The following is a 24,406-nucleotide window of genomic DNA, read 5'->3' on the forward strand; positions in this document are numbered from 1 at the left end:
GTTTAATTTTTTGAATAGAGTATGAGGTACACCAAACCTTTTGCCTCATATACTTGTAGATATGAAGACTACTCTGGACAATTGACTGATCAGATCAGAGTATTTAATCATTGTGGTTCCATACAGTGCCTTCGACTGCTCCGTGTTTATTTCCAGCCTTTTAACAATATATATGCATGTGTGTATGTAAGATAACCTTTTTTTTTACCATGTAAATAGTGTGAGCGGTTTCCTACTGCACTGTTTCACCAGATGAAACCATATTGAGAAGTTATCAAGATTACTTCTCAATACATATTTGTCAATTGGAGATATTGTTATACTAAAGTGTGTAACTTTCTCTTTAATTAGGTAAGGTAACAACCAAGAACAAATTAACTTGTTGATATTGGTGCATTTTCTTAACTGAATCGTCAGCTGTCTAAAAAACATTAACATCAATTGAGGAATTGTTAAGGATATTTTTGCTGTTATTAATGGTCGATTCATCAGCCTTGTTCAGATCAGGCCCTGGAGTTTCATTAGTATTTTCATATGGGATCCCGAAAAGACTGCAGATTTTCTTCAGCATCAGGTCGACAATCTCCTCTTCGTCTGAGGGCTGGGAAAGAGAGAACAGATGACACAATCACGTTTGAAGTGATAAGAAATATTGCAGAGATGGTCTTGACACTTCTAACCACTGAGAACATTAAATGTACTTCAAGACAATGTGAAAAAACCAACATCGCAGAATTGGAGCGCAATTCAGTACACATAAAAGCCCACAAAGAATGACAACGGAACAATTGTGTTTCATTTACTGCAGGTGTATCATTGCTTGTGTATAAAAGGAAAACTTGTTTCATCCTGGAAATGAAGAGAGGCTTGGAGATCCATTTCCAATTAAATGCAACTGAATTACAGTAATTTCATGTGTAATATCGAGCAGGGAGTGTTTATTAAAAGCTGTATTAAACATCACAGCTTTAATCTAAAACAAATTACAGAACATGAGGCATTACTAGACTAACCACACTTAGAACAAATGTCCCCTCACTCCTCAGAAAATCACAGACCCCCAGCCTCTCAGCAGGTTCAAGAACTGCCAGATATCTTCGTAGGGTGTTGAGTTAATCTAGAGACCATCTTGCAATTGGGTCACACCATACCAGCTGTAACACCCATTTGATCAAGGGGTTTAGAGTGTGTGTGTGTGGGGGGGGGGGGGGGGGGGGAGAAATGGTCCCTTATCCGCTTTCTACAACATCATCTTCAAACTCAGCCTTCAATTTGATCTCAACTACACAACTATAAAGTTTCCTATGATGCTATCACATTAGCTTTATCTGTCTTCAGACATATACACCGTAGGTGAGGTACACAAAGCCTCCTCTGTGGAAGTCTCGATACAGCAGGTGTCTGGGAGAACATTTTTCCATGATAACACACAAGGGGAAAAACAATAACAGATAACACACCGTTGCCGTTATAGGAAATGCACATAAGAGGTTAAGTTAAGCACAATCAAATAATGAAAAAGGCATTTTAAAGTGATAGAAATGTCGCAATTAATGTTTATGAATTTTGAAACATACTTTGACGAGGAACTGGATAATGCAGTGGTCGGAACATGTCACTTACACAGTAGCAATGCCAAAACAACCTAACTTGTGATACTATTTTGTATAAATCAATAGACTTCTACACAATCAAACCTTTTTTGCAACCAGTTGAGTTGCCCCCTGCAGTGGTTACGCTTGACAGGTAAGCCACGATTGTTAAATGTAAATGTTTCTCTCGACTTATGGTAAGGTTTAGGATGTATAGCATATCATTTATCATGTATTTAATTCATAGTGAACACTTTGCAGCTCCATCCACAACCATCAAATGTTGCAGAATAATTTTCAGCTATGTTTCTAAAGCATGAAAACTGATTTATTTTTATTTTTACTAAATTACACATTCTGGTGCAATTTCAGTATTATGTGATGGTGAGCCTACTAAACCTCAGCTCTTAGAGATTAAAATGCTAGTTGAATTTATATCCAATTCAACAAATGCAGAGTAAAGGTGTGCAGTGTCAACCTTCAGCCGCTTTTACAATAGCCGAGTCTTCTATAGGAATTGTCAACCTAGGACAGGACGTTGAAAGGAGTCAGATCCATTAATATGTTCACACTGTTCTCTTGGCTGTAAAGATTGACAAGGGTCTGGACTTGGCAGCATATGGACTTGGCAGCATATGGACTTGGCAGCATATGAACTTAGCGTGAGGAAGCATAATGAGGAAGTGAAAGCTCCGGAGATCATTGGGTAACTTTGAATTCAGCCTTGTACCTTAGACAGCAGGATCCATCATTGAGGAGGCACACTGAGGCAGCTGGCATTTTAGTTCAATTAATTTCCAGCCCTTTCACATGGATGTATTTGTAGTCAAGAAACTATATGACCTCCATAGAAGGTCTGTTAATTGCTTGTTGGAATGTTTGAATCCCATCCTTGCTTTTGGGCTGTGCAGCATCACTATGAATATGTTTGGCATTGGTAGCATCAAAGACTGACATGTACATTTCAAAGTTATATGATATTTTGCCTCGTTGCACAGACGCATGAGAGCAACAATATAATTTATCTGGAATTTATGTTTCTGACCAGATGGTGAATGTACTGAATCTCATATTGACTCTGTTTATTGATAGATGTACAGTTTATGTCCCTTAAGCTTCTTCTTTGTACGTTTTTCGGGTGGAAAAAACTGCATGTTAAGGCCAGAAATGACATTATTGAATGCTCTTTCTTAAAAATAGGGTTCTAGGGAACTCCCTTACTAGAATATTAGCATATACCTGCTGTAAACAGTTAGCAAATTATTCTGCATGCCATACAAATTATAATCTGCTCTAAAATATTTTTTTACAAAGATATACTAGTCTTTTAGAATGTATTATTTCAGTCGAAAAACCTTGATTAGTTAAACAACAACAACAACAACAACAACAACAACAACTAGGGATGCTCCGATCGCCAATTTCGGGGCCGATCGTCGATCGCCGGAATCAGTATCGGCCGATAACGATCGCCGATCCGATCGAGTGGGCGGGGCCTAAATGGAAGATTTAAACATCACTTTAAATCTTCCATTTAAAGTGATGTTTAAAACTCAGTTAATGGGGCTCATTCACTGGAGCTTCCACAAACAACAATCAACTTAATTATTACATTCAAATGATGTACATTATTCAAGTTTACATTCACTTTGCTTGGATAATAACACGGGAGAAATTAGCGGAAGCGCTCTCTTTTACTCTCTCCCGTCCCGGCCCGTCCACACAGCAGCTTTTTGCGATTTGTCCACCGCTTCCAGCGCGTCTCCGCCCATTGACTTTGAATGGGGATGACGTCACTTTCCCTCGCTTGTCGCCGAACTGCATTGTGGGGGGGCGAGGCGAAGATTTCCAGGATTTCCAGGATGTTCAGGATTCCAAAGTTGAACATTGTTCAACTTTTGAGGCTGAGCTGGAAGCGACAGCCAATCAGATCCGTGTATGCAAATCTGACAGTTCAAGCGCTAGCCAATCAAACCGCGTGCAAGCTGGGAGAACGAGACCCGCAGTTCATTTCTATATTCCACAAAAATGGAGGAGAAGTTAGTTATTGCAGTAGCAAATCACCCGGTTCTTTATGACCAGTCCCTATTTACTTACCGGGATACAAACCGGAGGAACCAGGCATGGGGGGAGGTGGCAGAGGCTGTGGGGGAAACTGGTAGGTTTTCGCTCGTTTGGGGATTGTATATCCAGTTTACTTCGTTGCTAGTTTACTTCGTTGCTAGCAAGCATAGACAGTATCATTAGCCAACATGGAATGTAGGATAAAATAGCACCATAAACATTAATCTCATAAATGTTCAAAATGTTAAAAAAATAAAAGTTCATCATAGCCCTTCCTATTTGACAATTTGACAATGACAATTGTGTTAGGTCTAACTCTTGTACGTCCACACAGCAGCTTTTCAAAAATCTTGAAAATCTTGGAGCTGGGCGTGTCTGAAAGCTTGGGGATTTTTTGCGAGCAACGCGACCAACAACCAATCACATGAATCTCCCGCCCCCGACATACAAAGCAAAAAAACCCGGGGATTTTATGCGAGCAATATATATATATAAACTCCCCAAACAGGCGAAAACCTACCAGTTTCACCCACTGTCTCTGCCACGTCCCTCCATGCCTGGTTCCTCCGGTTTGTATCCCGTTGATAGTTCTGGTCGTAAAGAACCGGGTGATTTGCTACCGTAATTTCTCGTTTGGAATATGAGGAAATGAACTGCGGTCTGGTTCTCCCTGTGTGTGTGTTTCGCTGCGCTTACCGGTCCGGCGGGCGGAGCTGCAGGATTTCTGCTTCACACACGTTGCATACCGCTATTGTACTGTCTTTTTCGGACACCTTAAAAATAATGCCAGACCGGTGAAGCCATTTTGGCGAGCATGTTTTGCCGCGCACAGAGAAAAGTGTCATGTATTTTACGTCATGCGATCGGCTCTCGCGATCGGCATGTTTAGAGAGCACCGATCGATTGGTAGAGAGTGAGTATCGGCCGATCTCGATCGGTGACCGATCGATCGGAGCATCCCTAACAACAACACATACAGTATGTGATAGGTATTACCTTGTGATATATTTGCTCCTGGTGGAATGCAACAAGAATCACTGATAGGAGAAGATTGAGCACCACAAAGGTCATGAACACAATACAGGATCCAAAGAGTATTCCACCGAGCACGGGGGTGTTGTCCAAGACCTGGCAAACAGTGCATCAGATTCATCAATGTCAGTTTCAAATAATACAGAACAAAGCTCAATTTATGCACATGGTTAGTCATCCAGCAGTTTGCCCTCATGAGTTACAACAATTCCAAAGTTTGAATTGCCTGCATCAAAAGCTTGATCGGGTACAGTCCGATGGCTAAGAAGATATCCCCTTTTATGCTTTAAGGTTGAAATAAGTACCCCTGACAACATGTGTTTTTGTATAAAGGGTATGGGACCATTTAAAGGCCAGAGCGAGATAAAAAAAACAGCATTGGTTAAATAAACTCTTTTGAATGGGAACTGTTTCAGTGTCAAGTGCAGAGTAATACAACTAGATGGACTGGAGCGACAGACATGTTGTACAATATAAATAGAAGGTCACTCTACACTCAACACAGTGGCGGTTCTAGAACATTTTACATGGGGTGGCAAAGGGGGGGAAAGAGGTCATGCCAGGGTGGCATGGGAGGGCGGACCGTACGTGGTATTTTATACTGTATAACCTATTTATTGTTAAATCATGCCCTAACACAAGTGTTCTTAATGCACAAGAGAAACAACGTGTTCAGACTAACAAACTAAAATATAGTATAAAACAGCAGAAAGTACTCATGATACCCTAGAATGCTGTTTACTGTAAGTACAGTAAAAGTACTTAGTTATAATTAAGTACACAAATGACATCACCCATCTCTTCAGAGAGCTAAAGGTGACCTGTGCAGCAACACATTTCAATGAATAGTTGTCACTACTAAGAGCCAGATTGTGCTGCTGTAATGGAATATGTAAGGAGAATAAAAACATACCATGTGGCCCATGCTGGAGTCTCCTCTGCCTCCTGATCCCTGCCTCTGTCCCTCTTTCTGACACTTCATCTTTATTCCTCACATTTCTTCTTCTTCACTAATGTCTTCATCTCCTCCTGGCTTCCTCCTGCTCTGACCCTCCTGGTCTCTTCAGTGTACGGTCTTTTCCTTTTCCTCTTTCTGTTCTTCACTTCTCAGATATGTCTTTTTGTTGTTGTTGTTGTTGTTGTTGTTGTTGAATCACTCCAGCTACTCTGTCCTGCAAGAGTCTGCTTGTGAAAAGCACTGGTACAAATGTTTGTATAACTTTACACGTTAGGGCCATGTAGCTAATAAGTAGTATAATAAATATAAAATAAGAAAGTATTTATCAAACACACACAGGCAGCTGTGTTTGACTGCAAAGGATGTATCCTGGTTTAATTTATCTGGCCTCATTGCTGTGATGTGTAATATACGTGGATTTAATAGTACTGCATAGTTTAGCAAATAAAGTGATCGATCTCCCAGCTAGCTAGCGCTGTCTGTGTAGTATTTTGTAACGTAACATCCCAAACAGCGATCGTCTGTTAAACGCTATCGATTCAAACGGCAGCGTTTTATTAATATTTTGTTTCAAGCTCTCGTCCTTATTAAAAACAAAACCAGTCGAAGGAGAAATGCTCCCAGGGGAAGCTGATCCACCTTCAGGTGCTGGGACAGCTCGGTTTCTCTGCAGCTGTGTGAGCCGCTGTCTGTGTGAACGCCGCTCTGCAGTTTAATGCAGGGCCGTAGCTACGTTTTTAACGGGCCTAAGATGATATTTAAAATGATTCACTTTTAATTAATGAACTGCTTGTTTCATTGCTTGAGAAGCTTGTGGACATAGTGTAGGTTTGTTCATACAAGTACAGTTTTAGGGACACAAAATGTAGGGGGGCAGCTGGGGGGGCAAGGCTCTACAGTGGGGGGGGGGGCAGCTGCCCCCCTTGCCCCCCCGTAGATCCGCCCCTGACTCAACACAATCTAAATTAGATAAAGGAATTCGAGCTGAACATATTATAAAATTAAAGTTTTTTTAACCCACTCAATCTCACCACTGAGTGAACTGCAGCTGGTTCCAACAGTATATCCATTGTCCTACAACACTGAATCATAACGTTCTTCTTTTGGGGCTAACACTATGTTACATTTAAGTAATACATTTGGTATCTGAATTATATTATATTATTATAAAAGTGTATAAGTGGTTATTATTATAAGAAAGAAAAACATATCTATATAACAGGTCATTCCAAACTTTTGAACAGTATTTTGTTAGTATTTTAGAGTTTGTATACCTCGTTGTAATTAAAGATGCCTATCTGCAAACTGATGAGGGTCAGGAGAGCATCTGTCAAAGTTTTATATGATGATACCTTCCAGCCGTAAATCACGTTGCTCTGAAGAAAGAGAAACCATTACATCAACAAAAGGAATGTCTGAAATCGTGACTTTCTGATTTAATTTAATATATACATTTGGATGTAATGGACTGATGTTTGGTCATTCATATATTGCCATTTTAACCATAGAAAACATGTACTATAAATTAGAAACATTTAATGTGTCAATATATTAAGTGCAACCTCCCAAAGCACCATCACTACACAATAACCCCAATACACACGGTCATTATTTTAATAAATGTATTTAAAATGTCAGTAGATCCAAGGAAACATATTGTACTCACCCTCCTACTGTACCGGGTGAACTAAATACAATTTAAGAATTTTAAACTGAACTCCCTTTTTTAAAGTGCCCTAATTTAGTAACAGATCCAGGGATATACAGGACTTCAAAAGTAATACAAATGTTTTAACATTTTGAGAAAAACTCCATGTCATAGTATTATTTAAACCCCACATTACTTAACATGCTTAACAGTGAATTAAATAAGAGCCAGACTCGACTCTGATCTTTGTGTGAGGGAAAGGTGGAGGTAAAGGGAAAATACATACTGAAATGGAGTAAGCAACGAACATGACAACAATGACCAGAAGTAATCCGGATACGTCACTCCAGGCGCGCTGCAGTGCAGCGGTGAGCATGTTCATCTTGGCGTTCAGTCTGAGCAGGTGCCACAGTTTGAAGGTGGAGAGCAGGACTAGGAAGGCGATCATATATTGGAGCAATGAGTCTGCTGAGGCTGTCTCATAAAAATTAGCAACTCTGTGTACACAGTGAAAATGTGATCCATCACAAATAGGAGAAAAAGAGTACCTTATTATTTATGACACTGAATCATTACAGAAGTCAAGATGAAAGCAAATAATTACACAACAAGACACTAATGGCGCATTTCCACTGCAGCGGGTAGCCCCGTTTAAGCGTCCTTAATCGTCCTCAAGCGGCCAGGCCAGTTTTTGGTGGCCTTTCCATATAGCCTAGCGGGTACTTTTTCCCTCTTTTTCCGGCCCCATAAAATGGTGGTTCTATCAGGCCAGGGCAGGGCTGAACTAGTGACTCAACACTCTCGACTGCTGATTGGTCAGAGAGAATCGTCACAAGATCGCGCGTGAGATCATCCCTAGCATCGCATATATATCTAGAAGCAAGCTTGCAGCATTTTTATACACAGCATTTTTGTAAACGGAGGAGCTAAAAAGATGGCAACGTCAAAGAAAAGCACACAGTGGTCGACCGAGGAGGTGACGACGTTCCTACATCTCATTGGGGATGATAAAATCCAGCGGGAGCTCGACGGAACAACTCGAAATTTGAAAAAAAAGCCGATCGCCCCGCCTACACTGAGTTGCTACCCCAGGTCCTAAACTGTAATGCAGTGGAAATGTGCCAAAAGAGTCTACAGCCATGTTACAGGCTCTATTAAACTTGATGTGATGCTAACATGCTAGCATGCTAACATGCTCTTAAATAAAAATGCTGAAAAGTTAAAGGTTTAAATTGTTCAACATCTTATTAGAGAATGTTAACATGGTAACATTTCTAGCATTAAATTCATCCTAATTTTAGCAAAATCTATCCAAAAGTTGTCGAGACATTTAACTGAAAATCACAAATTTGAACGTCAAGTTGGCTCTAAAGGAAATATCAGAGGATCATTCAAATTATAGGATTAATAGGTATCAGGTTACAACAATTTATACAGAAATTAATATTAATGCCATAGCCCTAACGCCTCTAGCATTGATAATGAGCATTAGAAAGTAAACACCTAAGCACAATATAAAGCGAACTGCATAACTTGTACGCCATTAAAGGTGTTTGCTTGACAATTGTCATAGAATACGAGATAAATGTAAGGTTGGACCTCAGGTTTTTGAGGCATGGATTATCTTACTGGTCTTTGTGATTTTGGTAGTAGGTTATGTCACGGTTCCCAAGCAGGATCCTATTAATGTAGATGGCCAAGGTGCTCCAGCTCAGTAAGATGATAGACAGCTCAAGAAGATTCCATGTGCTCCTGAAGTAAGCACACCGCTGCTGCTTCATTAATTTGGCCTGGGAGGAAAATAAAGAGAGATGTTCATATGGGACATGAACCTGTTTGTATGCAAGACTATGTTAATTATGAAGGCTTAACATCTTCCACTAAATACTTTCTTTATGTAGGCAAAATTATTTAAAATGATATTTGGGATTTTGTTTTCTTTTATTATGTTGGTAATACAAAAGGAAAGATTAATGGTTTACTTGTTTTGAAATCAGTCAACAGTTACTGCAATATGCATGTATTCAAACTGATTTGTATGCAGTATTTCTGAGTGACTGCTCATAATACTTTGATCTCAATGCTGTTTGATATCCAAACTTCCAAGTGATCTTCAAAGGAGTGTGAACAAAAATCTCCTGTATTAAATGTTGTCAAGTGCTGTAATTAAATAAATATTGCTTTGCAGGTGTTGCTGAAACAAAACACTACTAAGTAAAGGTTTTTTATATTCCCTGCATCCAAATACCAGTCTCAAGGGGACACACAATGTAACATTATTAGGGTTAGGGTTGGAATGGTGGATACCAGACACAAAACATTATCAAAATGTCTCTAAGATGAAGTATAATTAACTTAAGATGCAGCACTGCACAAGCTGTGCTGTAGATGAAAAATAAACAATGATTTTAAAGCCATTATAAAGAAGGAAAACACACAGAAAGATTCATGTCATTATATCCTCACACCAACATCAGCATTGCATTGCATCAACACATGTCGTCAGTATTTATTTCCTCGAATACACTTACTACGTGGGGCAATATAGTGTTTAGATAATAAGGTGCTCTGGGTCGGCTGTGAATTGCTCTTCGGAATTAACAAGCAAATTAACATTTGCTGAGTAAACAATGTCAACACATGTAAGTATGTGGTAAGATGATGTTAATGTCAATTGTGTAATTTATTAATCTCCCTATTCTCTGTCACAAACAGTCTTCAATGATGGAAAATTGTTCAAAAACTAAAAAGCAAATCCAACTAGGGTGACTGGGTTCATGTGCAGACTAATGAGCCTTGACCGCTTATTATCAGTTCAGTCAGAGTTTAGTGTTTGTGAATCACTCAGTGAAAATAGAAAGCCCTTGCCTGTCTTATTACCTGTAATACAATAGGGACATGAAAAACAAAGAGACAAGCAATTAATGGGAAGTGGAACAATATGTTGTTGTGGTCGTGTACCTGCAGGAACATGTAATAGAGGATGAAAAGCAGGTATATGATCTCAGCAGCCAAGACAAAGATGTGAAGACCACCAGTTGATTGGTAAAGACGAACACTCTGCAACTCACTATAGAATTGAAAAGCTCCTAAAAAATGATCAGAAACACCTTTATTAGTTATAATTACAGTTTGTAAGAAGCAACAGAATCTGACGGTACGTTGTTAGATGCAGAGATTGGTGAAGTGTTATACATCTGCATTAAATTCCCCTTAGCAAAGTTATGATAGCACAATGTTTGCACTTTTTAAGGGAAGCACTCAACCTTACCTACAGCTGTTGTCTCAAGCAAGAGTGTGACAATGCAAAAGAGGTTCACATTAGCGTTGTAAACGGTAAACTCCACAAAGATTGCCCTTGTGTATGCATCCAACCAAGTGTTCCTGAACAGATACTCAAGGGTGCTGTGAATGAAGGAGAACGTTTTTACTGAAGGCCTTCTTACATGATCCTACTGTATGTATGTAAAGCACCATATTTCAGCTTACATCATCCTTTGATTTTTATAAACAAATGTGTATTGAAAAGTTCAGTTCATTTATGTATATCATTTCCAAACTAACAAGGTTAACCAAAGGTCTGTAAAGTGGTAAACAACATATACAATATAAAAGACACATCAAAGCCAAGTAAAAATATGGCTGCCAATAACATAGAAACATCTAGAAAAATGTACAGGTAACTGTATAAAAAAGGGGGTTCACATCCATTCAAAACTTGATAACAATTGGTGGATCCGAAAATAATTATGAAATGGTAGCCATTGCAGGTTGTGAAGTGCTGGTTAAGCAGCCTAGAAGCATTCTTCACAACAAGTGTCAGGAATGACTGAGAGTAAAGGTAATTTCAAGATCAGTCTGTTATTGCTGAGTATTTCACGGTCAAAGTTGGGTTATGTCAATGTTAATATATTTATTTATAAAATCTAAGGGGTACTGAACCTACTTGCCAACTGAGGATAATTAAAACTTGTGGGCCAGTAAAAAAGAAAAAAAAGAAATAGAGATTATCTATTATTCTTGCAATGATTCATTCCCTTTTGCCAATGTACGTACCGGCTGGCGTTCTGTGAATCTGGGCTGATCTCCGCTACAAAGCCACCTCCTCTGTACAGTACCATTTTGCCCCAGAAAGGATGAGCCCTGAGCTGAGTCTGTGTTTGGTATGTCCATGGGCTGAAGGTGCTTCTAGACACATTCTCCTTAACCAAATGGTTCCAGCCAGGGTCATAGGAGCCCATATCCTCCAAGTCCCATGAATATGGAGCGTGACAGTCTGGTACAAACTGCTGCATGTAGCCTGCAATTTGACAGGAGTTCTTCTGCACTCTCAGTTGACGGAGACGGGCGTTACCTACTAGCTTGGAGTTTCCATCTGTGATAAATCCTGGAACAGAAACGTTTAAAGTTCATTTTTGGGAATTGTTCTGCGGCAGTGCTAAAGGAAGGTTAAGTGTGTGGTTTCAAAGATTTTGACCAGTAAATTGGGTCAAAGCCAAGGACAATTTCACTATTTGTCACATGCAATTGTTACTGAATAACATTGATGATGTTACTAAGTTTACAGATAAATACAAATCAATCGGTTTGATAAAGCACTTATATTATAGTGTGCAAAGTTTAACTAATGGGTTGACCAATGTTTTGACTCAGTTTCATTGTTTGACTACTGGGTTATTTAACCAACTAAAATATTGTTGTGTTGAACAAGCTCATGTTATACCATAACACCGTCACAAATGTAATATCAGTTGTGTAAATTAATGATCATATCAAGCCGGACAGACACTTCGTATTTGTATTGATGATGTATGTAATTTTGTCAACTTGTGTTACACCTTTTATCAGATTTGTGTATGGATCATGATACTTAGATGTGGGATCTCACACTGAATGTAATAAAGTTAACAAAAGCCCAATTTTTTGTCTGAGAGTTTTGTTATTTATGGTATTAATAAATTGATATTGCAAAAGTGTTATACACTCTCTTGTACTTTCAACTGCACGTCAAATAGAAACTGATATGGCGACCAATCCAGGGCAGGTCGGGATTCATTCATGCAATATAGCAATACAAAAAACAAAGGTTACATAGAAAGTTATGAACTTGTAATACACTGTGATGTGTCTTCAAAAAGAGCCAAAGTAGATTACAGTTAAACAAAGATAACACAAGACCTGCTTCAAAACAACTAATGTCTAAGGTGATTTTCGTCTCATTTAGTACTGGGTAAAGTGAACCCAGTAAACCATTAGAGTCATGCAGTAATGTCCATTAAAAGTATGTTTTGGTAACATGAAGCATCTGGCTCCTGGTAATTGCTCCCTCTGGCATTATCCTACATGAAGAACTTCGCATATCCAACTGTCTAATCTCCTAAGAAATGAGCAAAATTAAAAAACATCCTGCTCCTCTGCGTTGGACGTATTTGCTATTAAATTCCAAAGCATGAGAGAAGGACGTTTTCTGGAGGGCAACCAAGGTTTATGCAGCTCACACTTTTGGAGCAAAACATCCTTGGTCTTACAAAAACGCAAACAAAACAAAGAAAATCTGCTTTAACTCGAAGCGGTGTTAGTTGTAAAATAATCTCTGCCCTCTGCATGAGGGAAACACCTTTACCTGGATAAACTCCAAAAAGGTTTTTTAGTAGCAATGTGTTGGCCCATGTGAACACATCTCCAGGACTCATGCTGTCTTTGGTCCCTTGACTGAAGCTATCCCGGATGTGTCGTTTCAGAAAAAAAGCGTTGGGATCCTTCTCGCCGTACGCCACCAGCAGCAACATCCACATAAACCCCATGTAGGCTGCAACAAATGGGCACATCAACGTTAAACACACTCTACATCATTAACAGAATGAGGCATCGGAGGTCAGTTAGAAATAATTAAAAGCAATTGCTGCGATTTTGGAGGATACATGTTTAAATTCCCAGCTGTGATGATCATGGCCATAAAATGGCACATAATAGACGTGAAAAGGTTTTAATGATGATAAGCCATGTAATAATATGATAATGGTCCATCAGTATGTAATTATAATAACAACATAGAGTTGTTAGCTCAATATGGTTAGTTAAAAAACAATGAATGTATATATATATATATATATATATATATATATATATGAAGCATTTTGCTGATCATCTTTCGCCCCTTTGTATATTAAATATTAATTTCGGTTGGTTGACTTTTAAATTGATTTACAGTTGCGTCTAGCTTTTATTTCACAGGAGACATATTTTACTTGTAACACTAATGAAGGCTTTGTACTAATTAAGAAACTCAGTAAGTCATGACGGAGAGGACCACAAGGTATTGTTTTTTATCCTAATTCAATCATTTATTCAGGTATGTAATAACTTCAGTGCAATTTTTTTTTTTTATCATTAGATACATTTATTTCAGAAAATGTGACAGGGAGCCAGCATGCAACCAGGATCCTGAAACTCAGGCTGCTAAATGGATTTCAGCTATAACTAATTGTATTATTACACCTCTTTTTTTCATACTGTCAAACATTTCATACTGTCCTGAACGTCTGCCCTGAAATGCCTAAAGTCCGTTGAAAATTAATGAATGACAAGGTGGCCAGTGAGTTTAATTCGACCTGTCACATTCATTCCATGCTGTTTTTTTCCATCTTTTTGTGTTTGCAAATTAATAGAAAGAGTTATAATGGGATAGCTAAAAATGAGTGTGGATTCGGGTTTGCTTTTACTAACACTGAAGCCTGTGAATGACAAATGATATAATTGCATTGTACTATTACAAATGTATAATAAAAAGTACTTATAACTTAATAAAGCCAAATAACTGTGTTTTTACTTACTCAAAATCTCCTTGAGGAGGGCAAAGGCTTTTTGTTCCATAATCTTGTACCTTTTCATCTTCTCAATGTCAGCAGCAGCAGGCGGCACATAGAGACTGTTATCCCGTCTGACTGTTAGTAGTTCCTTACAATCACCTGGGGATGAAGAGTTATTGTATATTTTAACACCTTAACATTTAAGGACATAATATACAATAACAGTATAGTGTTGGATTTGTTACTAAAAACACAGGGAAATAAAGGAATATATACACACAAATCACATGAAAGGGCAGGCAAACACCCATAGGCAGCAGAGTGATAGGACACTGGTTGGGCAAACAATCACAAAAAGCGTGCTTTTTTCAATCATTTACCTAGATTTTTGTCATTTCTTTCAAACGCCACATTTTGAAAATCTTCCTCATCCACTTTCTTTATTACGAGTGCAAAGAAAATTGCCAGAAATATCACCTGTGGTAAAATATATTAGTGAATTATGATGTGCTTATTATCTTCAATTATCTTCATAGGAAGGTTAAAACTTTGAAATAAACTATGAAATGAACCTTTCTAAAACACAAAGATTCCAATGTAAATACTGGTGTAATAGTGAGTTATAAAGAGGGAATGGCTGCTTCTTCTCACCTTGAGTGGCTGAATGACGAGGATACTCTGAAAAAATGAGACAATCATGGACACCAACCAGCTTGCAGAGCGTTCCTTCCCAAATTTCAACCCATAAAGCATTGTGAAATATCCTGAAACAAAACTGCTTGCGATCATAAGCGCCCAGCCAACAAAAATGAACCACCATGGAAACCCTCCGTTACAGCACCCTCTTTTCTTCCGATTACCATCACCATCAGTGCTGTCTTCAGGACTCAACCTGAAGGTGAAAGCAGTGAAAGAATATAATTAACTTAACTATAACCTCTCCTCTGAAGTGTATGTACTGCATTTTAATTGAGTCACAGATATAATTAACTGTATGTGTTAAAAAATATATACTTTACTATGTAATGGTAAGGTGAATGTAAGCCAATTATCCACAGATTGTGTATTCCTTCATGAATAGGTTTGGAGAAAAAAGTTCCTCAACATTATTGCTGCCATAGATATATATAGGATAAGAAAAAAGCAGTACCATTGTCATGTTTGTATGGTCAAGATGAAGCTACAGGTGCTAAGATTAGCTTGGCTTAGCATCAAGACAAGGAAATATTATGGGAGGGGGGGTGACTGTTAGCCGGGATCAGTTAAAAAGTATCAATATCTGCCACCACCTTGTTAACAATACAATGTTAACATGTTTGGTGTTACGGTGGGTTTCACATTTTTGGTCTACAGCGGCTATTTGCTTTCCCCTACTTTTAGTATTTATGCTAAATTAAGCTAACCATCTCATAACTCTAGCTTCATATTAGGCATAAAGAAAGTAAAGTTAATTTGATATTTTAACTATTTTAAAATGACTGACTGTCGTTTTCCAAACTTTACAGTCCAATATGCAATTCAATTAAATTATTTTTGACAAAACACATTGCAGTGCCCTGAAATATAATATTATAATGAATAATAAACACATACAAAAAATATGATATGGAAGTAAGTTGGACCAAAATTCAGAACAGAAAGTGAGGCAGGTACAACTAATGAAAACGTTTAAGTAAGGAGGCAGGCTAACGTAATCAAAAGGAAAAATGGTGCACACACAAAACAAAGACAGCAAAAGTTCCCATCAGATCCACAGCAGGAATAATATATGGGAAACATTGTTGAGAATCATTGACGGAAATCTGAAAACACTGGCAAAGAAAGGAATACACACATAACTAATCACATGAACAAGACACAGCTGGATAGGGCAGGCAAGGGAATAAAGGCAGCAAGGTGATTAGACACAGTTGGATCGAATCACAAAAGTTAGGGAAAACAGAGGCCCAATTCCAAGTCACCCCCTTGCCTACACCCTACCCCTACACACTCCCCCTCTGCAAACGGTCTGTTAAACAGTCTGTTAAACCCCGAGCCTGTTTTTCAGGTTTCAGGCTCGAAAATGACATTACCAGAACAAATGACCATATCTTCCCTTCTAAAAGGGTTAAATTAATAATCTTTTTTCTCAAAGTAATGATAAACCTGTGAGTTGGATGTAGAACAGTCAGAATAAATATAGATGTTTTTTGTTTTAAAGAAAATTCAGATTGAACATGGTAAAAAACTGTAAATTATAGTGTCCTTCCAAAACATATTTTGTACTAGTGAAAACTAACCTTGGATGATGCGTTAGTAGACTAAAAGCTTTAGGAATCCAAAGTACAACATATAATAAGTACCCTGTATCAGGATTGATGCAAACAAAGTGACATTTGACCTTTTTAGAGAGGTTTAGCAAAAAAAAACCTCTTCTGGGGCCATTTGGGTGGATTTTTCATATCTCTGGCCCCCCTTGCTTGATTTTGACATGTGACATATCTTTTTAACCGTCAGAGCCAATGGAATCGAGGGGAACTCACACATAGTCCTTATTTGGTAATGTGTGTGTGTTAGACTGCCGCATAGCCAAGACCGGAAGCAGCAGCCACTCTGGTTGCTACCATTAGTAGCTAACTTTTGCTCTGCGATTTTTACATAAAAATGGAATTATGGATTATAAATGAAATAATTTTTTTATACAGAGACGTTAAAAACCTATGGATTAACCGATTCAGCCGCGTTTTTCTCGTTTTAATGCCACTGAACACGTCTTTTGATCAGATTGACAGCTACGGTGAGACGATCTCCCTAGAAGCTCCGTAAAGGTACGTGTTGTGATGTCTGTGTTTGCTTCCCCTGTCGCGAGTTCGGATGACTCAGTGATGATACTATATACCTAAATAATCTGTGGAACCTCAGCTTTAATCGGATATCTTGTATGTGCAGCTAAAATAAGTAATAAGGGTACTTGTATCTTGAGTTCTGTGCCAATGTCCGTTAGTATTTTTCGCTAAGGGGTCATTTAGATGCTTCTTATGAGACTTGTGTTTTGTTTTGGTAAAAATGGTTTGTATCGTCAGTTAGCTGAGATTATTTCCGTTAATCTGGTATAACACATTAATAGGTTCTTAAACATTAAGATTCCCTGAGACATAGTGTCGTGAAAAAAAAAAACTGGGTCCGGACCTTGGGGTTTAACCATGGGTTTAACAGGTTAAGTGCTGTTCCAAACCAACGAGTCTGCAGCGGTGCTGACTGGAGACCGGTCTCTCTCTGTCCGTCAGGAAACAAGCTGTTAACAAGTAGTTCCAGCAAACATCCACTGATAAATTGCGATGTTAACAACCTCATGATAACCTCATATGTTTTAACTTAGGATCATACCTGTGTTTAGTCTAGAAAAAGGTAAATGTGTGCATTTTATTATAAAGTTGTGTATATTTACAGACTGTTGCAAAAACTAAGAAGCTTATAAAAATCAGGTTTAAAACTAAAATAGTTTTACAAAAAAGTAACACAATGAAAGATGTTTGGAGTTTTATTTGAGTTATTAATTTACATTTTTTGTCAAAGAGATGCTGATTTGAAACCGTTGTTACATACAGTTACGGCATTTCCTGTTTCTGCCGGAGAGAGGGGAGGCCGTCCCAAAGCTTGCCGCTGTATTTATACCCTTAACCCTTAATGGAGGGAACTTCATTCAGCTGCGAGTGTGGCTACAGACAGAGTTTACTCCGTCACGGAGGGGTAGGGTCGAGGGCGTGATTTGGGATTGGGCCAGAGTGTTCATACACGATGAAAAAGGAAACAGAAAATGCTAACATTCAAGGCTCTGGCATACATTTAAAGATGATAGTGAATAACACTTGACAAACCACGAGGGTTGTCTTTATAACAGGTGACTTCCTTACTTCCTCTGGTTGGGTTCTTCAGGGTTGTTAAAGCCGGATGTAGAAAGCTGATCTTCAAGGAACACTTTCATGCCATGGACCTGCTGCAGAGCCCGGCTGTAGCTGTGTGGGTCGGGGAAGTCGGAGGGTCCCAGCTGACTCAGCTGTTTGTGGATGTGACACAGCTGCCTGTATAGATACTGGTTTTTGTTGCTCTTCTTCTGAATCCCCTCCAGTGTTGACCCAGGATGCATAGTAGGAGTGTACTCTGAAAGTGTATATAATTTCTGATTTAGTAAACTAGTTTGCAATTGGTGTCTGATATTAGAAATGCAAACACATGCATTATAGCTCACCTATTATGCTATATTTGAACAATATATTATAGGGCAATATCTATACAAAACATTTCTCTGAAGTGTTTTGCTCAAAATACCAAAAAGGTCACCCATTGTAGCCATGCCTCATACCCCTCTATTTCAGCCCTGTTACTAAAGTGCTGATTCTGGGTCTGTAGCTTTAAATGTAACCCAAGCTATTGCTGGCCACGCCCCTTTCCTCATGCAAGCGGTGAGCGGGAAGAGAAGAGTGTCTACTCTACCGGCAGAAACTCAAAACGCCATATTATGTTCCAAACCACATCAAGGATTATTTCTGAAACAGTATGGAGCTCAAGCGCTTTCTCTCTCGCGGGTTTACCACAAGGTTAGTACCTTTTTATATCCGGCATTTTTACACATATTCTCTCCAGTACAGCGTTAGCTCTGAGTGTTAGTGATGCTTGCTAATGTAAACAAAGACCATATTACTTTAAAAACACCAGGAGTTCAACGTAAAGCCAGCCCACATTTTAGTAATGTCATCATGACCACAGCAAATCTGGATCAGCTCAGTTGTACCCCCGTTTTTATGTGGGTAAGGAGGAGAAGAGAGAGGGTTGTATTTTTATAATCTCCTTACACACCGGGGACACATATTTATGTATAAAAGACATAAAAAAGTGCACTTTGCATGATACTTGTTGTGTTTGGACAGAAAGTGAATTGTTTTTCCTGGAGTCATTCCGACAAATGTTCAACCATTTGTGCAGTTCCTTTTTATTTGTATTAATACATATAGCAACTGGCAGCGGCGCCGGATTCATTTCAGAAGTGGGGGGGCCAAAAAGTGCGTGTGTATGTGACAGCCTACTTGCCAACCCTCCCCATTTTCGCGGGAGACTCCCGTTTACCTCCCGGGGTCATATTTATCCCGCATTTCTTCCGATTTCTGACTAAATCTGATTTGTTTCATTCTAACATAACGCACCAAATGTTACTGTTTCCACTCGGACTTCAATACAGCTACACCATTGTTTGGTTTCCATGGTAACGTGTCTCTTTAGCGCGAGCAAATGAAAGTCTGAGAGGGTGTTCAGGAGGAAGATAGTCAGAGAAAACAGAACAAGAATGGACAACTCAACCCTCTGCTCACTCCTTTCCTGTAAATTAAACTATACAGACCAGCCCACACATCATTCCATCTCTTCTTTTTTCCTGCTACGCTCTTGTTTGACAAGCTGAATGTTGACTGGTGTTTGACTGAAGTAAGCTCTGTGAAAAGTTCCAGTTATTAACTCGGTATTTAAAAAGCTGTCATCTCCACATTTGGAGAAAGTTACAAGCCGTTTGACAGCAGCACATCTGCATATTTCACAGAAGGCTCGTTTAGTGGTTTTGCAAATAATTAACCACTCTCTGTTTTTGTACCATTCTGCTTTGAAGTAGGCCTACCTTTCTTTGCCCGTCACAATGTCCCGACAACAAACCTCCATGCAGTCGGAACCAGCCTGTTTCGGTTCAACGATGCCGGCGGCAGCGGTTTTGACAGCCTCTGCGGCCGCAGAGCTGCTGCTGGTTCATGGTTGAAGGGCCAGGCTCCGGAGTTGTGGATGTCAGGGATGTGACATTCAAGTTGTTGAATTTTAGCTTAGTTTGACTGTATTTTGTTTTCTTATGCGCCGGTTCTTCTGACATGTTTGCAAGTTTATCTATCTAGGTTAACGCCTGACACACACTGAACAACGTAACACATAACGTAAACAACGTAACAAATAAACACATCTAAGCTTTGTTATTGGTTGTAATGTACATGGATACATTTGAATGGTGTGACAATGTCCTATTTGATTGGATTAAAATGTACATATTCTTCCTGTTATGTCTGCCTGCTGTATTTTACCTAATGCAAAGTGACCTGCTCCATCGAAATCAGTCGCATTGATCCGAAGACACATTTTGAGTTGTAGCCTATACACTGTTGGAAAGAGGAGATTCCTAGCTTTCTAATGGCAGTGCTGGAATTGGGCCGGTACTCACCGGTACGCAGTACCGGCACTTCTGGTTCTCACCCATGGAGTACCGGCACTTCTTGCTCAGTACCGGCATGCTGGCAGTACTCCGGTACTCATGCACCGTGCCAGTACTCAACACTCTCCCGCCGTTCTTATTATACATCCATATATATATATACAGCCGCCCGGTACTCAGTAGATGCGTCATGAGGTGCCGAACGGACATTCTCATCGCTCTAACCGCTGGAGTTTCACAGCGGCTGTCAGCTGTTTACTCCTGTCATTCAAACAGAACGTGCTGGAGAGGGGGCGGGGCTTATCTTCTCAATGTAAATACTGTGGTGGAAACGACTATGTCAAAATTAACCTATTTGACCGTGATTTAATAGTAATACACGTTTCAAAATAATAATAATAATAATGCCGAAGTAACAACATACTGAAAACTGTTAGTAAAACCATGTTTTAATGCTTTACAATTTACATACCTAGATGCACGTGTGTTGTGTTTATGCAGTGCAACTCCCACCCAGTGGGTGGCTATGTAGAGTGATAGAACAGAGCAGGCACGCCCCCGAGAGAAGGAAAGCAAGTCACGTCACAAATTAGCATTTCTAAAATGTTAGCGTGGATTAATAAAAGTGCAAAAAGACAGCGGTTGTCGCCGGAAGAAACTTCAAATACAGAGAATGCTGTGCCTGTGTTGGAAATTGTGTCTGATGGGGAGCTTTCTCCTGATTGATCCTCCTGCTCCAAGTTCTAGTGCATTAGCATTAGCACTAGCTCCGCCGCCTCCTCCAGAGCCTCTAACGTTAGCTGCTGCTGGCGCAACTGCCACCACCAACACCGGGCAAAGCGATGCACCTGACTGCTGGACAACGGACCAGGTGCAATATTTTTGCAAGACCAATGCATGGCTCCTTCTTAAAGATAAGAAGCTAGGGTGTCGGATATGCAGAGATGTCAAATCTTTGGGAATACACACTGGACAAGGACTGAAACTGTCAACTGAATGGGGTGAGTGTGCAGTGTCTCATTTCGGTGTTGACAAGGGCAAACAACAAGCTAGCCTGAGAAAAAAAATCAAAGAACATAAAGAATCACAAGCCCATGTAAAAGCTGCTGACATCCTTACATCTGCTTCACGTGAAACTATTCAACATCAAGTGCAGTCTATGCATAAATCTGAATTAGACACCACTATCAGAGTTTTTCGAACGGCATATAAAATTGGCAAACATAGCCGGCCATTCACAGACATGCCAATTGATTTGAATGTACAGAAACTGAATGGGCTGAACGTGGGCAGGGTTTTGCACTCCAATAAAACCTGTGGCGAAATCATCGACCACATAGCTCATGAGCTGAAGAAAAAAATGGCAAAAGACATTACAGAAAACCAAAGAAAACTCTGTGTTTTGGTCGATGAATCTACCACGATTAGTGGTAAAACGGTGCTTGTTGTGTGTCTACGCTCAGCATTAGCTGATGCTGAGCCCGAAACGTTTTTTTGGGAGCTGATCGAGTTGGATGGAACAACGGCTGATGACATCACAAAGGCGTTAATGGAGTGTCTTGGAAGAGATTTTAACGAGGACTTTTTAGGTCAGTGTTTCGTTTCTTTTGCATGTGATGGGGCTTCAGTCATGCTAGGGAAGAGAACAGGCGTTGCTACCCAGTTGTGTAGTAAATTCCCAAGCCTGTTTGTGTGGCACTGCTCCAATCATCGTCTAGAGCTGGCAGTTGGGGATGTGGTCAAGGAGGTCTCAGGGCTCAATCATTTCCAGATCTTTTTTGACAAACTCTATTCCTTGTTCCATGCCTCCCCCAAAAATCAGAGGCAGTTAGCGCAGTGTGCGCAAGCAGTCGGACAGCGTCTCCTGGTGATAGGGCGTGTTTTGTCCATCCGCTGGGTGGCTTCAAGTGAAAGGAGCGTCAGAGCAGTCTGGGAAAACTACCGAGTGCTTCATGATCACTTCACAAATGCTGCAAACGACACGAGCAGGGATTCCAGAGACAGAGCAAAGTACAAGGGCCTGGATGATGTGCTCACATCTGCAACGTTTGTCAGCAATCTGGGACTGATGTACGATGCGCTCACAGAGCTCAGCGACCTCTCTCGGCAACTCCAAAAAAGAGAGATGACACTGCCTACAGCAGATAGGCTCTTAACTCGAGAAATACGAGTTTTTGAATCCATGGTCACCATGCCTGGCCCACACATGACTACAGTTCATACAGCTCTAGCTGAGAAGTCCTTCAAGGGTGTTGCCCTGCGTGAGAATGGCAGGCTTGTACAGATTCATGCAGGTCAGTTTTTCCGCAGTATGGTAGAGAATCTGAGACACAGAATGACTTCCACAATCTCCTCTCATGTCAGCACAAGAGAAATCCCATTACATGGCCGGGAGGCCCGGGACAATCAGCTAATCCAGGACATGAAAGTTATCCATCCTGGAAGTTGGCCTGAAGAGAAGTTAGACGTACAGTATGGGGACGTAGAGGTGCTACGTTTGTGCGAAGTGCTGAAAGTGGACAGGAGAGAGACTGTTCAGGGCTTTCGCGAATACAAGGAAACCAGGGCATCCCGTACACCTGCTGCCATGGAGCCTCTACTGAAAGCAGTCCGAACCATCGCTGTCTCCACTAGTGAGTGTGAGCGGGCATTCAGCTGCATGAACGATATCCTTACTGCAAAAAGGAATGCTCTCTCTGTCAGCCGACTGTCCAGCCTGGTTTTCATTAAATGTAATGGACCATCACTAGGACAGTTCAATCCGGAACAGTATGTGAGGTCCTGGCTGGCAAAGGGAAGGAGAAGTGCTGATGAAAGAGCCTGTCCAGCTCCAGCCCCTGATACTGATGTCCCCAAGGCCTTCTGGAGCCTTTTCTAACAATGTGAAGTATATTGCAAAGCAGCTCACCCAGTGAGAAGACTTTTGGCATAATGTGCCAATTTGTACAGATCCTGGAGATAGAAGGACTTCAGACCAACCAGGGAGTTATCTGATCAGCTTGGTGTTCAATGTAACTCTTTACCATGGCTCAGACTTTGTTACTTGCAGTTACAGTTTCTCATTTTAGATTGTGCAAATTTTGCATTTGTTTTTACATGTTCTTTGTTCATGCTCTTTATCATTTTTCTGAGTTGGAAAGTTAGATTGCGTCATAGTTTACTTTATACACATTTGTATTCTTCAGTGGTGAAGTATATTGCAAAGCAGCTCAGCCATGTGAGAAGACTTTTGGCACTTTTTCGTTTTTCATTTTCTGAGTTGGAAAGTTAGATTGCATTCAAAATGTACAGAAATACTTAATTTTGTTAAAGCTTTTTATAAAAAATGCTTCTGACCAGAGCTTTGTTTCCTTGTCATTAATGTTGAACACCACCAGAGGGGCTCTCACCTGAAAGGTCTCTGCTTCATGTGTCTTCAGCAGAAGATCTAGACTTTGATTGCTATATTTTCAGTTAATATTGACCTTAGTGAGCTTTAGCCATATCCGCTGCCTATCATAAAAAATGTTAAGTACAGTGAACCTTTCTAAAATATACAGTAGTAAAGAGACAAACCCACCAGCATTATAGTAGCCAAATTCTTGTTTGTGGGCTGTATATATAAAATTGACTTGAAAAAGTTGCTGATTTTAGAGTACTGGCACCTTTTTCATTCCAATTCAAGCACTGGATATCAGGATTGTTTTTGTACTAGGCTATATTAAAGGGGACCTATCATGCAAAATGCACCTTTGGACGTCTTGTATACATGAATATGTGTCCCCGGTGTTCCAGGGAACTCACCAAGTGTCAGAAAACACAACCCTCTCTATTTTCCTCCTTCGCCAAATCTCTAAAAAAGTGGCTGAAACGGATCTGAAAAAAACGGATCCAGATTTCAACACTTTCCTACGTCACAAAGAGACGTGCTCCGCTTATTGGTCAACTCTCCACCTATCAGGGGAATGAGCCACGGCCACGTGCATTGCCGGGATCAATACCAACCATCCGGGAGCAGGCCAGTGAGGACACATCCAATTTTGAAGCTGTAAGTTTTTATTTAGCGGTGTTTTTCCTGATAAAGCTATCTCTAGCTTGTAGTAT

The 24,406-nt window shown here is 39.9% G+C and overlaps 1 protein-coding gene across 1 annotated transcript in view; it reads right to left on the reverse strand.

Moving 5' to 3' along the window:
* Window positions 1-391: 391 nt before the first annotated feature.
* Window positions 392-24,406, reverse strand: part of LOC117545344 (polycystic kidney disease protein 1-like 2) — a 43,231-nt gene continuing 19,216 nt past the window's right edge. The window contains exons 4-16 of the mRNA XM_034215077.1: window positions 17,997-18,243; window positions 14,755-14,995; window positions 14,484-14,580; window positions 14,128-14,262; window positions 12,918-13,103; window positions 11,351-11,681; window positions 10,566-10,699; window positions 10,256-10,383; window positions 8,924-9,084; window positions 7,581-7,791; window positions 6,921-7,022; window positions 4,653-4,784; window positions 392-601 (exon numbers count right to left, since the gene is read on the reverse strand). Coding sequence (XP_034070968.1) covers window positions 422-601; window positions 4,653-4,784; window positions 6,921-7,022; window positions 7,581-7,791; window positions 8,924-9,084; window positions 10,256-10,383; window positions 10,566-10,699; window positions 11,351-11,681; window positions 12,918-13,103; window positions 14,128-14,262; window positions 14,484-14,580; window positions 14,755-14,995; window positions 17,997-18,243 — 2,285 coding nt within the window. The 3' untranslated portion in view covers window positions 392-421. The remainder of the gene's footprint in view (window positions 602-4,652; window positions 4,785-6,920; window positions 7,023-7,580; window positions 7,792-8,923; window positions 9,085-10,255; window positions 10,384-10,565; window positions 10,700-11,350; window positions 11,682-12,917; window positions 13,104-14,127; window positions 14,263-14,483; window positions 14,581-14,754; window positions 14,996-17,996; window positions 18,244-24,406) is intronic.

The sequence above is a fragment of the Gymnodraco acuticeps genome, unplaced genomic scaffold (assembly GCF_902827175.1).
Source record: "Gymnodraco acuticeps unplaced genomic scaffold, fGymAcu1.1, whole genome shotgun sequence".
NCBI classification, from domain to species: Eukaryota; Metazoa; Chordata; class Actinopteri; order Perciformes; family Bathydraconidae; genus Gymnodraco; species Gymnodraco acuticeps.